The following is a 15,581-nucleotide window of genomic DNA, read 5'->3' on the forward strand; positions in this document are numbered from 1 at the left end:
TACCTCATAGGAAAGATATTGATAAGAACTACAGAGGATGTAGCGTGGATGTACTGTAATCTACACCAGGTTAAGAAGTAAGCTAACTGATCGGGATCATGGGTAGTGATGATGATGAGGAAATTGGCCTTTTATATAGCATTTTTAGATTTGCAAAGTACTTTTTATCCATTTTGTTCCTATTTTGGCCCTGTGAGGCAGATATTACAGTTCTCATCTTTATGAGAAACCTGAGGTGCAGATGGGTTAATTAACTTGGCCAGGGTCACAAAGCTGAAGTGTCTGAGGGAGGACTGAAAGTCAAGACTTCCTGACTCTGAGTTTACTTCTCAAGTCAGGCACTGACCCAGCTGGCTAACTCTAGGTAAGGTTTAGTTGGTTGGTTGGTTGCTGTCCTTCATTCTCAAAGAGGACCAACATGACATCACTATGATAAAGTGAAATTTCAGTGTGTCCAGCTGTGGCTGATCAGATCAATATGAGCTCGGAATACTCTACCACAGTCTATGTGAATATTTGGAGTGGCTACTCCAAATTTGCGCATCCTACGTTTACTCTGTGCTGTCTCAATTCTGTTTTGCTCATAGAGCACAGCACCCTTTCTGATGTGGGCACACCATGCTAAGAGGTCCTGTACCAGTGTCTCCCATATCGCACAGTCAAATCCAAAGTTTCTGAGAGACCTTGAGAGTGTCTAGGTGAGGCACCACTGATGTGTCTCCATTGAAGTATATCACAGGATCAAATAAGCCACAAACTTCATGCATGCTACTTATATGTTCTTGTTTTGTTATCTTATTTATATGTCATATAACAGCTACTATGTGCCAGGTACTGCGCTAAATGCTTTGCAAATATCTCATTTTATCCTCAGAGTAACTCTGGAAGCTAGGTGCTACTATGTTCCTCGTTTTATATGTAGTTTATACTTATGCATGATTAACATGAGCTCTGTAATAACTATACCAAACTGTCAAAAACATATAACACACAACATACACAACAACACAGCCAACTCGCCCGTCTGATTGGCTAGTTGTTGTATGCCTCCGACAAGCTGGTATAGTCTTTACTGTGCCCACATTAGCAGTATGTATGCGTGTTGTCTCTATATCTCCAATCCTACTTCAGTTAGCATATTATCAACAATGCCTTGTGTGCAATAATACCATGACCGTAGTCCCCCTATCTTTCTCTAAGGAACCTAAAAATGATTATCCTGGTACCAAAGAGGGAAATTTCCATTATTCTTATTCATCACGTGAATTTCAAAAAGGAAAACCAGAGATATTTCATTCAGGTTTCTTTAAGGTCCTTCAGTTCTCAACCAAGATGGATCTCCCACCACAGACCATGGGAGTTTCCTCTACCCCAAGAGAGTTAAAAGAAGGCTAAGTACCTTAAGAAGAATACTCACCTGTTTATACATACATATACTTACTCTGAGTTAATAGTGGATCTGACTCTATGGTGAACCAGCAAGAATATACTGTTTTACTCATTCATATGTGGTGGATAAATACACTTACTATCACAATTCACTAAGCCCACCACTAGACAAGTAATCCAAGCTTCTGGGAGAATTGTCTATCTGACCAATAAAGAAACAAATTCCATTTTGCACACTGATGGTTACAATTTCCCCACCACCCCTGTGTGGAAAGGCCAGGGTTCATTCTTTAGCTGGGGCCCCAGGGCCAGAGACAGCCTTACATGATGCTGTCTGCAGGATACAATTAACCATACCACTCTTTTGGAGAACTTCTTACTTTTCTGTGGAAGACCTGTCTCTGGGTCTAAGTGGTGGAACTGGAGGTGGGACATGTGGAGGAGGCAGAGGGGAAGAGGAATCCTTAAAGGTGTCGCCTCCATTGTCAGAGAGACTTTTGGAGAGAGGTCTGTATGTCTGCATTTTTGCAGCAGGGTGGGACTGAGTCATGTAGGGAGCACTAGGAAGGCCTGTTGGGGAAAGAAAATAGAAATGAATTGTAAAAGATGCATTAAAATGTATGTATTTTCACCACCTACAAAACACTTTTCAATAGTACCAATGACCAAAAATGAGTTATAATAACTATGAATATTTTATATTAAATAAATAATATATGTAATAAAATATATCTAGTATAATTTATAATGATATATTATAACTATAATAATTATTACACCTAAATATTATAACTGATAAAGCTCCTCTGATGCCATCTTGTGACAGAGCTGGGTAGAGCTTACTGACTGACTATATTGAAAAGTCCTATGTGTGACCTTTAAAATGGGTTCAAGGGACACAATTTCTGGGTAATTTAATCATCTTATTAAAAATGCCATTCTTTTAATAAAAGGATGGTCATTTAGCCATCTATCTTAGATCAAAGACAAACATGGAGACACAGTTTTTACGTCCTTCAAAGAGTAGGTGTTTCCCATAGTGGAAATCAACCTTGGCAACAATTAATGAGAGGTGGACTTTACAAAGAGAATTGGGCTTACTCCAATGAGAGGCTGAGAATAACATCATGTCACCCTTGGACAGAGAGGCTATCTCTATACCCAGATATATATCTACCTCCATCCAGCCCTTGGCAATCTAGACAAATGAGTCTGTCTCTACCAAAGCTTGACTGAATGGAGTTCACCTTAGACTAGAAATTCCTTGTAAGGTTGGGTGGGGTAGGATAGAGGAGAAGGTTAGTTTAACCTTCAGAGACTAAGGTCTTGAAATGAGGATAGAGAAAAGGGAGAATTCTGAATCAACCCTCATCATTAGTTATTAATAATCATTTCTCTCATATGTATGGTCAGTTGGTTTAGAAGGCTTTGACAGTGACAGAACCAGCCCAAATGAGTGAGGAGGATCTGCCACCAGGGCCATAAGGCAATGGTCTCTTTAGTTGCTGTGATTATAACAAAACAAAACAAAACTCATTTAAAGAGGCAAGGAAGGGATACAATCTAAATTGGTGGAAGAAGTACACATAGGCTAAGCTGATGGAGGAGAATAAGTAAATATTAAGCGTATGTATTCATAATGATACAGAGAACTCGACCTATGATTTTATTGGTAGAGAGAACCCTGGGTAAGAAAACATCTCTATTAATGCAAATTGGCTCTTGCTCTAAAACTTAATGTCTTTGAGAGCTTCTTGGTACACCCAGGGTCACAGTATGTCTTGCACCCAGATCTTCCTGGTTTAAAGATCAGCTCTCTATTCATTAGCCCCCTGGCCTCCTTAAAATTACGTGTCTTCTTTACATGCCTCTTTTTTCCTTAATGAAAGCAAATTTCATCTGGCTCCCCCACTCTGAATTTCTGCATATTTTAAATTTAACCAAGTCTAAATTGTTACAATGTTAAGATATTCTGTGAATGTGTATAAAATGAATATATAACGATATAATGATATAATTGTTCATGCATTTTATACAGATGCACAGAATACCATAACATCATGATTATTCAGATGCACTAATCTGGCATATGAAATAATTCAGAGAGGAGCCGGGATAAAATTCACTTTCATTCAGCACATCTTTTTAGTGTAGGGTAAAATGATAATGTAAGTGTGATGGGACGTGATTATTTCAATAAACTTCTTAGAATCATCTACTTATAAGCAAACGTTAGTATGCTAATGAAAATGTAATAAATCACTAAGTTGTAGTGTAAGGAACTGTGCTAAGCATGTTGGGTATAAATACAAAGAAATAAGCCTCCAAGATAATGCCAGTTTAGTGAGAGAGACAAAAAATAAAAAATAAAAACGTAATGATACAACTGAGTACTTGTAAACTGTATAAATAACATTCATATATTTGATGAGCATCTATTAAGTTCCTATTGCATACCAGACACTGATAGACACCTGGAATGTAAAGTAGCTTGTACCCTCAAAAAGATTACATTATTTATGGAAAAACTTGTATATGGAAAATTAAATAATACACACACACAAAGTAATTGGTGGTGGGAGTTTTGTTCAACTTATTGATATTAGAGGTTGAGAAAAAGAATTGCTTGTGGATCTATTGTCAGGGCTCCAACCTATACCCCCTTAAGCTGAGGATCCCCTGACAGGCACTTTGGTCCAGTGACAAGAGATACTATTGATTAAAAGGTATGACAAAGGTTGACAGGCAGGAGTGGGCAATCACTATGAGTCTGGGGGTGATGGGGTCCAGGCTTCACAAAATTGTACTCGGACTGGGCACTGTTGTAGGGGTGGGAGTTGGAGGGCAGGACTAAAGGGAATTCTGGATGGAAAGAAGAGGAAGAGTGAAGAAGCAATTCTATACAAAACAAATATTATTGTATGATTGGTTTCTGTAAACCATAGTTTCAGTTTTTAAACATCATATTTTTTCTTCATTTTTCACTATTTCTCTCCTTTTTGTGGTTGTTCATTTTTTGCAGATGTGTCCTACTCTTCCTGATGCTGTCTGAGGTTTTCTTGGCAAAGACACTAGAGTGGTTTGCCATTTCATTTTGCAACTTATTTTATGGATGAGGAATCTGAGACTTAAGTGACGTTAAGTGACTTGTTTAGGGTCGTACAGCTAGTAAGTGTCTGAGACCAGATTTGAACTCAGGTGTTTCTGACTCCAGCCTTGGTGCTCTATCTACTGTATCACCTAGCTACCCTCTCTCCTTTTAGGCTCCACTTAATTTTATTTAAGATTTCTTCCTGAGACTTTGTGCTATGTCATTATATGCACATCCTCCGCCGATGAGAGTGCAGTAGCTCTTGGCGGGGAAACTCTGGATAGGAACTTAGCTGTAGCACTCCTGTGTTAGACAAGAAGGAGAACATGTATTCCCCTGGAAGATCCTTGGTATGAAGCATAACCCCTAACTATTCTCTCTGAACAAGATGGTATGTATTGAGCATTGAACCTACAATCGGAAAGACCTGGGTATGACTCTTGCCTCAGACATTCAACAGCTGTATGACTCTGGGTAAGTCCCTTAACTTCAAGGGCCTCAGTTCCCTCATCTATAAGAAAATAAGGGGTTAGATGAGATGACTCCTGAGGTCCTACCCAATTCTACCTCTATAATCTAATGATTCCGAGCATATAATACAGTAACAATGTGTGTCCAATGACTCCATTTCCCTCTGCAGGCATATTTGTGGTTGAGTTGGTTCTGACTCTTTGCAATCCTGTTTGGGGTTTTATTGGCAAAGATACTGGAATGGTTTGCCATTTACTTCTTCAGCTCATTTTACAGATGAGGAAACTGAGGAGGATAGGGTTCAGTGACATGCCCAGGGTCACACTGCTAATGAGTGTCTGAGGCTGAATTTGAACTCAGGAAGATAAGTCATTCTGATTCAAGGCCTGGCATCCTATTCACTGTACCACCTTCCTGTCCCACTGCCCCACCTGCATGCCCATTATAAATAGTAAAAATTCAGCATGAAAATAAAATTAAAGAGCCAAAAAAGACTTTTCTACTACTTTCAGATGAGAAATACATGTTCCTTGCAGTCAGGGTCAACCAAGTTCATTATACCAGCAAAAAGAGGCACCAATCTCAATGGTAATCTGCTAGGTTTAGAGTATTGTGTTTGGCAGGGAGGGAGAAAAGACAAAGACTCTGCCCTCAAGAAGTTTGTTTTCTGGCAGGGGATATGAGACACAGGCACAAAAACCCTGCTGAACATGAGAAGTGAACTGAAGACATACAAAGAAGGAGCTGAGAGGAGGGAGGGGCACCTTGGCCTTGGGAATGGGTAGGTAGGAGGAATCATGGCCTTGTTTCAAATAAGTTGAAAAAAGAAAACGGGAGCCAGGGGTGGATAAAGGTTGCTTCCAAGGCTGGGGCCAAAGAAAACCTACTTAGGGATCTTCTGAAGAATGCAGATTGCTTAATAAAATATAAAGGAAGAGTTCTCCAGGCAGAATTCTTAGGAAAAGTTCTGGCTAGTATGAGTCACAAGTGACACCAATAAAATGGGATTTCTTTTTAATGAATGGCTGCATTTGGAAGAAAGCATGAGCAAGGTCACTTGTCCTTTCTCCTCCACCCCCAAAGTATATCTAAAGAACATTCTGAAATCCTGATTACCCTCTTCCCAGATTGAGGAGATTTATCTTCTGTACCCTGATGACCCTGCATTCGTTCACATGATCCTTCACACTTTGGATAAACACTGGCAAACAGTATAAACTAATAGTGGTAATAAATGAGACACCTGAGAAATCATCTCATTTTCATGAGGAAAAAAAGGTTAATTCTTTTGTTTTGTTTCTATTGAGAAACACATGTAAGGCATTATTTTCCCGTCCCTCCTAAAATTAAAGTGAAGAAGAGTGATGAAAAAGTATCTCAGAAATCAAGACACCAAAAAATGGCAGGAAATTATATGGTATTTTAATAAGCCTCATGGAAACTAACAAAATAGTCTTCAAAAATGAAGAAATAAGTCCTACCTGCATTATATGTATACGGAGTGTGATACATGTCTGCATCATCATCTGGAAAACAAGACAGAAACGTTATGGCAGTACATGTCTGCCTGACGTTGCCGGCCTTTAATCATAACAACATGCATTTCTGTAATACTTCAAGGTTTTCAAAGTGTTTTGCACATAACAGTCCTGTGTATAGTACAAGCTTGTATAGTACAAGCGTCATCATCCCCATTTTATAGGTTGGGAAAGAGAGGCTGAGCAAGTTAAAGGATTCCCCCACAGTGTCTAAGACAGGAATCAAACTTAGCTTTCTGGATTCACATCTGGCACTCATCTGCTGCCCATCCTGCCTGTTAATGAGGTAACAATAGCAATATGGTGCCCTTTTAAAAATCCCCCTTTTTTTGTTTCATAGCTACACCATTTTAGTTTCAGGCATCAGGTAGGCATTTATTGCACATGGTTCCTTGATCTTAGCTTTTCCTCTTCATTACAAAATTTCTCTCTCACTCATTCCCATTCTGGAAACTGCTTTCCCTCTTTTAAGTGTCTTTAAGATACCTTAGCAGCAGCAACAGAAACTGATAGCTTTAGTCTATACTCCAACCCCAAAGTTCTTGCATAAAGGAACAACTATAAGTTGATTCATTAAAAGCTAGTGAGATGTATGATTTAGGACACAAAATGATGCTGTAGAAAAATGGGCAGTTTGGAGTCACCACAATCAACATGTGGAGACTGTGTACCTAGGGGCTTAGGGCTCCTATCACAAGAGGAATTGGGGATTAGGAAGGTCTCAGAAAAAAAAAAAACTGCAGGATTTCCTATCTTGCCTAAATGAAACATGTTTTCCCTAAAAACATTAGGAATTGTGGCTAGAGGAAAGGTTGATAGAACTGGAGTTAGGGGACATAGATTCAAATTTTATCTACCACTTTTTTTAATGTGACCATGGGCAAGACACTTGCCTCAGTTTCCTACTCTGTAAAATGAGAGGAGGGGACTAGATAGTGTCTAAGGTCCTTTTCAGCTCTAAAACTAGGATCCATAAAATAAACATACCAGGTTTGTGAACCATATGGATTTGCTTGAACATAGTCTTGTACCAGTCCTTTGGTCTGTCAACTGTCTGTAAAATATAATTTTCAGTATTTAAATCTGGAATCTTAGGATCAAAGATGATATGACAGAAACAAATAATCAAAGAACATTCACCCTTATATTCTGATTTCTTCTTTTATCCCTCTTATTAGCAGAAATAGCTGTGACATACAGTCCCATTTGGTTGGACCCTTCAGTGATTACAGTGATCAGTTCTTTTGTCCAGCCACGTGAGCTAGCTTGTTGTAAATGTGATCCTTCCTCTCAGCCTCATAGGTTGATTAGGTACCATTTTATGATGTGTACGTGCCGTGGTTCTTACCATAACTGGGTCTGGAAATGACAAACTGATAATTTCCCTCCCACAAGAGTAGATTTCTACCATGAATCATTTCTAGCAGGACGTTTATTGAGCACTAACTCAGGTCAGGGAACAGTCTTCAGAATTCAGTAATGCCTACTTCCCTCCAAATATGGAAGAGCGAGGTGGGAGTGGAGGTTGGGTCTAAGCCAGGCATAGCACAAACCACCATGGCAAACACTTTTAAACATAAAGTGATGTTTTCAGTCCAAGATCGTTAGCTCCTTGAAAGCAAGGATCTTATTCTTTTTATGTATCTTTGTAGCTTTCTCAGCTCCTAAAAGAAACCTTCTGTGTTTGAGGCCAATTAAATGCAATTGTTGAAAGAGTGAATGGATATAGTACACTGCAGTCATATGTCTGTGAGAAGTGTCCATATAGTCTGATAACTGAGAATGAAGGTAATGAATTTAAGAAGCCATAAAATCTAAGTTAAAACTCTAAAGAACATGTTCAAAAATTTATCTTTTTCTCAGTTTATCTGAATTTAAGAGACAACAGACATGTAATTTACCTTATTTCTATCATTATCTGTGTGACCTTGTATAAGTGATTTCATTTCTCTAGGCTTAGTTTCATCATATGTTAAAGAAAATTCATTGGATTAGATGATTTGGTCTCTAAGGGTATTTCAAGCTTTCATATCCTAAGGGTTTCTAGGACTCCCAGGATGCTTGTGGATGTTAAGAATCATATGACTGGTCATCTGTGTAGCTGGCCAAGTCCTGATTCATGTTAAACTCCTACCATGATAAATGAGTAAAAGACAATTTTATTAAATGAACAGTTAGCCAAATGATGGCAACCTCAGGAAAAACAAGGGTGAAAATGATGTCAAAGATTAGGGGTTTCTTCACCTTTTTTTATGTCATGGACCCTTTTGGCAATCTGGGGAAGCCTGTGGACCTCTTCTCAGAATAATGTTTTTACATATATATAATAGAATACATTGGATTATAAAAGAACCAATTACCTTGGAATATAGTTACCAAAATATTTTGAAAAGCAAGTTTGAAGATCCTGGTAAACATTTAGCTATTGCTTCCTAGGACCATGTAAAATCACAGATCACATACTTTTCAAGTATATATTAATTGATCCCAAGATAATGCTTTTCTTTGTAATTTTATTAAATGTTTGGTATTATGTAACACACCATTGACAGTGATCTTGTGCTTAAAAAGTTTCCTGAATGATTTCTGGGCATAATTTATTGTAACAAGGAGGCCCAAGAAACAATTTGCAACCCTGTATATGGAAAAGAATCTTGCCAGACAGGGATTTCTTCACTTTTCTGGAGGGCATACATCAGACAAGATCGCACAGCTCCTTAGCCTGGGAGCTTTATATGGTGAGCACAGGCAGGCCAGAAAAAGCTGTCAGCTGGCAAAGGGGAATCTGAGCCTCCAGACCTTTTGTGGAGTTGGGAAAGACCTCTGTTCCTTTCTGAAAGGTTCTCTTCATCTTCCTTTGAACATGGTGCTCTATGTATCACAAGCATTTAACAAATGTTTGTTGAATTGAATTCTCAAAACAGTTTTTATGCTGCTGCAAGAAAGCACATTAGGCATGATTCTGAAATGAATAAGACACAGAAGTTAGACGGATTTTACTTCTCTATGCTTTAAAAATGTCAGAAATGTTTTGGTAGAATGCTCTATCTGGTAATGTATAATATCTATTGATCGATTGACTGATGTATCAATCTAGAGGTCTAGGTATCTAGAGATAGATAGATTATACCTTACCAGATAGAGCATTCTGTGTATGTGTTCCATGACTAGATATAGATATCTATATACAGATAACTGCATGTATATCTACATATAGATATCTATATCTATCAGGTCATGATTTTCTATCAGGAAAAGTGTTATAAATGTAATATAACTACATTTCAGTATTGCTAAACTACTCTAAGGTTCAGCATTTCACATTAGCAGAACATAAAAACTTTCCCTCAATATAGGAAATGTTTGCTGCACTAATGCTCCTGTATACATATGGCATATACTCATGTGCAAATGCACAGTCATACATAGCTTCTCTTCCTCAATTTATTCTGGTTTATTTTCCTTTCCCTACAAGCTTTGAAAACCATCTACCAAGTGCTATATTCAAGCTGACATTAGAGAAGCTCTGCATTTGTTTGTTTTGAAAAATAACGTGAAGCAAATCTCCTGTTACTTGGAGTCAAATGGAGCTTCAATCACATCGTCTCATGTAATCTCAGTCCTAGGAATTCTTTTTTCTTCCCCTCTGGTCAAGACCCAGGCAAAGCATCCTAGGGCTCATGAAAAAAATATAAAAAGCTCTTTTTCTTCAGTTAAAATTACTGAGATGTTCTTTCAGCGTCATATTCAAGAGGCTTTGAAGTTCTGAGGGGGTTTACAGAAAACTGTTTTCTCAGGGTAATTAATTCCACAAACATTATTAAGTGGCTGCTCTGGCCAAGATACTACATCAATCACTGGGGAAATACAAAGATGACAAAAGGGACCATATGGTGCCTCCCAACTACAGCGTAGATTCAGCATCTCATCTGATCCTCACAGCAGCCTTGACGAGGTAGATAATATCCCCACTTCACAGATGTGGAGACTGAGGCCCCACAGAGAAGTCAAGTGCTAAAGGTCACCCAGTAAATTCCAGAGCTTGGATTGTGATTCAGGTCTTCTCGTTCTAATTGTAGAGGCATATTCAGTCCAGGACTCTGAAGATGATTGATGTCAAGTAGCTAATGTGAAGGATTTGAGGTTAATAACCTTTGGTTCCTAAATGGATGGCCTTGGGAGGCGACTGAAAAGATGAAAAATGCATTTTTTTTTTAAAGCATTCGCTGGCTCAGATGAAGCGTGACTGAACGTTGAGCAAGAAAGCTATACTTATACATCCTCTCTAGGATTGTGACTCAGGTTTGGAAACAGATGTAAAAAAGGAAAGATTTCCAATGTTCTGTGGTGTTTTTAACTCCTTCCTTAAAGCAGGGATAATTTCCAAGGCCCATGAGAAAGCATGTAGAGAATAATGACTCCTTATTCCTGCATAGATAGTACTTTGTAATCTACAAAGTGCAGAAGCACATAGAAATGTTTACTACCTCATATAATATTCTCAACCCCCTGGGTGCTGGATAAGGAGAGTATTGAAACTATTCCCAGGGATGTAGGTAGGTGGCATAGTGCATAGAGTGCCAGGCCTTGAGATAGGAAGACCTGAGTTCAAATCTGGCCTCAGACCCTTACTAGCTCTGTGATCCTTGGCAAGTCATTTAACTTCTTTCTGCCTCAGTTTCCTTAACTGTAAAGTGGGGATAATAACAGCTTCTATTTTTGCCAAGTTGTTGTGAGGATCAAATGAGATATGTGTAAAGCACATAGCACAGTGCCTAACACAAAGTAGGCGTTATATAAATGGTCATTACCTTCACATTTCCCACTGACAGATGAGGAAACTGAGGGGTTGGATAGTTTAAATAACTTGTCTAAGTTTTTACAACTTAAAGTGGTGGAGCTGGTCGCAGAGGCCAAGACATCTGACTCATCGGTGTTCCTTCCAAAACAGTGCAAAAAATAGTTCTTGCAATCTGGACCTAGGCATTTTTCATTTTCATGGTAAAGAGAGGCAGTGTGGCCTAAAAATAGCATTAGCCTAGAAGACCTGAAATCAAGTCTGACCTCTGATACTCACTAGCTGTGAGACTTTGGATGAGTCACTTAACTACACAAGAAAAACACTCTAAGACTACAAATTTCAGAGAACACAACATTCTACATTGGGGTGGGGGGAGAGGTTTGCTTCACTGGAGAATTCTATATACTAATGAACTCATAAGGTCACTCCTTATCCCTGTTATGAAGATAGGCAAATTCTGAAGCTCTCTCTACAGACAAGAAAACAAATTGCTTTTAACTTTTCAAATATTCTATGCTAGTCTATGCAGACTTGATACCACCGCCTTCTTAGTTAAGCATCCACAATATTCTAGACTTTAGTCTTTTAAAAGCTAACCAGGAGAAGTACAGAGGTCTTGACTTAAGGACATAAAGCAGACACAGTGCTGTCTCTGTTGTACCAACTTGTATTCATTTTAAATGCAGGTGGAGTCAAATCTATTCACACAAACACACTGAGCTCAGGTTTTCCAAACAGAAACGGATGGCTATTGAGATCCAGGAAGCCTAACTGTGCATACACTGACCCTTTCACAGGTGTCAGTCAAAATCAATGACCCTGTATCCACTAGTGAATGTATCACTGGAATTGTAAGTCATTGCCTTCTAACAGCACCATATACGTGCAACATTAGCTACATAGATATATAAAGATACACATTGGGGTGTATAGGTGCTATAGGCACACATACACAGGTGTGTGTCTTTATGTAGCTACCTATACCTATGTATAAAGTTACATGAAGGAAGCATGCTCTTTATCAGTCTGACATTTCAGTCAGTTCCTAAGCCTCTTTTTTTCTGTCATCTCATTAACATACATCATAATATACATATATTGTTACATACATATATACGTAGTATATATATAGTTATATACTGAACAATAATATGGATCATTAATACACATCAGTTCTAATGTAGGTAACTGACGATAACAATATTAGGCTTAGGCGACAGACCTACAATCAAAGAAATATATTATTTGCAAAGACTACTCAAACTTAACCGAGAGATTTGAGGATTTATCTTGCCATCTTAAGATTTCACCCTAAAAGTGCTCTCTCTGTATTCACTATCTCAAATTCTCACATAATAAAGATCCATCAAAGGGGAGAATAAAAACCAGACAGGATGCTCCAATCTTACCACTGTTGGTTATTTTTCTAATTATCTACCCCATTCCTTGTCCCCATCCATTCTTTTACTAGCAATGGTCTAGGTTTCCATAACCCCCATGGCCCCATAGGTTGGTGTTGGCAGGCAGAGAGCATACAAGAGCTGCTGTGGGCCTGCCCTTCCCCCCAATTTCACCTGCAGATGTGTTGCTCCTCTCATCCTGGCTGTCATTAGGGTCTCTTCTCTCCAGGTAGCACCAAACTTTCTGTCCAGATGGACTTAGTGAGCAAGGAACTGCCTTCCACAGTTACCCCTGCTTCTGCTGCTGAGACCAGCCAGAAGAGCCTAACAGCCTTGAGCAAGGAGTCATGGAGTTTAAAGAATTAAAAAAAAAGTCCCCAACACATTCCTCATCATCCTCAGAGAGCTCTCAGCTGTGGCTGGAAAGGGGGGTGGAGCCAGGGGAATGGTGTCCACCAAAATGTGTCTCTTATTACAGTTAGAGGTTCCTCATTGCTAACAATAAAACGTCACTACCTCCTTTCCCACCCCTTTAGCTCACAAAAATACCAGCTCTCAGCAGACGCCTCCTCCCACCCAGGGTTACACACATCCATTTCAAGAAACAAATCTCTTGGCTTCTCAGCAAGGCACATGGGAATAAAATTTAACTAAAGCATTCCTGCGCTCCTGGTTCTTCCATTTTCTCTCGGCAGTCCTAAAGCTCATTAGTGAAAAGGGAGGGAAACTGTATGCTATAAATTAGAGCTCTGACAAGTACATAATGAAAATGAAAAAGTTGAAGCTGTCCAATTATTGCCAATCAACATTTCCCTCTTGCCACATGCGGCATCGCATTCAAGAGTGCACGGATTTTACACAGTTATTCCCCCATTAAATAAGAGCGTAAGAATGCAAACAAAAAAAAGGCTATTCACAGTTGGCTCTTTGTGAGGGTCTACTCACAATAACAGAGAGGCAAATTCCAGCCTTTCTTACCGTTCTAATTGCTGTAGGGATTCCAGACTCATCTACTGGCCCAATGCCTGCATAATGGGGGGCTTTAATCACCGTCACTTTCTTCTCTTCTTCTGAAGATCTATAGATGGGTATTGTACTGCTGGCAGAACTACCATCCAGAGAATGGGCATGCTGGGAATACGAGTCTGCGGACTCTGAGGAAATCATTTAATGGAATGATGTAGTTGGTAAATAGTGCATGAAAAATAACCATATATGTATACACATATTTAAGATGTAGATGGAGAATAAACATGTAATAAGAGGTTTCATTAATACCCTGTTTTTAAGACAGAACAGTGTTTTCATCACTATTTTCTGTATTTTACTGATTTTTTCCTTTGGAGCCATGGCATTCTCATGAAGAAGATTTGTTTGATAGATCCTCTCCCATTTCCATCTACGATAAGGCTGTTTCTTATGGCTGAATGCTCCCCTCTTTCCTAATTAACCTATTAAATTCCTAGGCATTGGTTAGGGACCCACATAAATGCCACCTTCTCTAAGATGCTTTCCTGCAGTCCTTAGATATAGATTTTCATTCCCTCTTAGATCTTGAAAAGAATATTTCCTGTTAATTCCCTAATGCAGTATATCAGATTCAAATAGAAATGGGGGCCACGAATCTGTACATAAGGATCCCTATGGGCCATATCCTGACTTAGTTGTAAAATGTAATGTTCTCTATCTTTTGTTTTATTTGTATTTATTTTGTTAAGTATTTTCCAATCATATTTGAGTCTGACTCAGGCAGCACTCAGAAGTCCCAGCAGAGCATTTATACTTCTGCTATGATGCACTCAGCCTGCAATTCTGGGCTTTTTATGTATCTATGTTTGTATCTTATTGCCCTACTAGACACTCACCCCCCTCCTTGAGAGCAAAACTCTGTCTTACCTAAACTTTCTATCTCCCTCAGCACCATGGACATTTTAGGCTCTCATTTTCTACTTGTAAAGGACAGCTAGGTGGCATGATGGATAGAGCACTGGGCTTGGAGTTAGGAAGACTCATCTTCTGGAGTTCAAATCTGGTCTCAGATACTTACTTGCTGCGTGATCCCGGACAAGTCACTTAACCCAGTTTCCTCAGTTCTTATCTGTAAAATGACTTGGAAAAGGAAATGGCAAACCATTCCAGTTTCTTTGCCAAGAAAATCACAAATGAGGTCACAAAGAATCTGAAAATGCATGAACAACCACCACCAAGTACTACATGTATTCTGTAAGTGTTCAGAAGCCCTTCCTAGTCTCTGTACACTGCAGTAGAGCCACACAGGCTATTTATTAGTTTGTTTGCCAATAATTAAACAAAAAAAAAATCAGAGTTTATTTATATCCAAGTGTTGAATAACCAAAATAAGTGTTCTGGATTTGGAAGGCTAAGATATGGTTTCAAACCTTTGCTCTGCCATTAACTATCCATGAGTTCCCTGTCTCTTGGCCTCAGTTTACTGAGGGATAAAATCAGGGGGTTAGGGCTCATCAGTCCCTAATGTCTCTTCCAACTCTTGTCTTATGGATTTCTACCTTAGCAAAAAATGGTATAGGCCAGAATGGTAAGTGTGGATTTCATTTCATTATTGAAATGAAATTTAATGAAAAATCTAGGTGTAGTAGAGTCTCACTGTAACCAGACTTGCCATCAAATGAATTATTGTGGTAGTGCAGAATTTAACACAAAGCAAAAACAGAAGTATTTTATAAGGTATATTTAACTTTGAGCTGAGAAAAACAATTATAGCTCACATGGAATCACAAAGCAGAGGATAACAGATACAGACCTGGGAGGGTTCTTAGAGATGATGTAATTCAACCCCCTCATGTTACAGATGAGGAAACTGAGGCAGGGTGGGGGAGGAGTCATATAGATAATACATGTAAATTCTGGAT

The 15,581-nt window shown here is 38.9% G+C and overlaps 1 protein-coding gene across 36 annotated transcripts in view; it reads right to left on the bottom strand.

The window, feature by feature from the left end:
* The window catches only part of SORBS2 (sorbin and SH3 domain containing 2), a 487,674-nt gene that overhangs the window by 77,464 nt on the left and 394,629 nt on the right, over positions 1-15,581 (bottom strand). For all 36 annotated transcript variants that reach the window (XM_072622632.1, XM_072622649.1, XM_072622633.1 and 33 more), the window contains 4 exons: positions 13,669-13,844; positions 7,477-7,543; positions 6,433-6,477; positions 1,770-1,959 (listed from right to left, as the gene is read on the bottom strand). In XM_072622632.1, the coding sequence (XP_072478733.1) occupies positions 1,770-1,959; positions 6,433-6,477; positions 7,477-7,543; positions 13,669-13,844 (478 nt within the window). The remainder of the gene's footprint in view (positions 1-1,769; positions 1,960-6,432; positions 6,478-7,476; positions 7,544-13,668; positions 13,845-15,581) is intronic.

This window comes from Notamacropus eugenii, chromosome 7 (assembly GCF_028372415.1).
Source record: "Notamacropus eugenii isolate mMacEug1 chromosome 7, mMacEug1.pri_v2, whole genome shotgun sequence".
Classification (NCBI taxonomy): Eukaryota; Metazoa; Chordata; class Mammalia; order Diprotodontia; family Macropodidae; genus Notamacropus; species Notamacropus eugenii.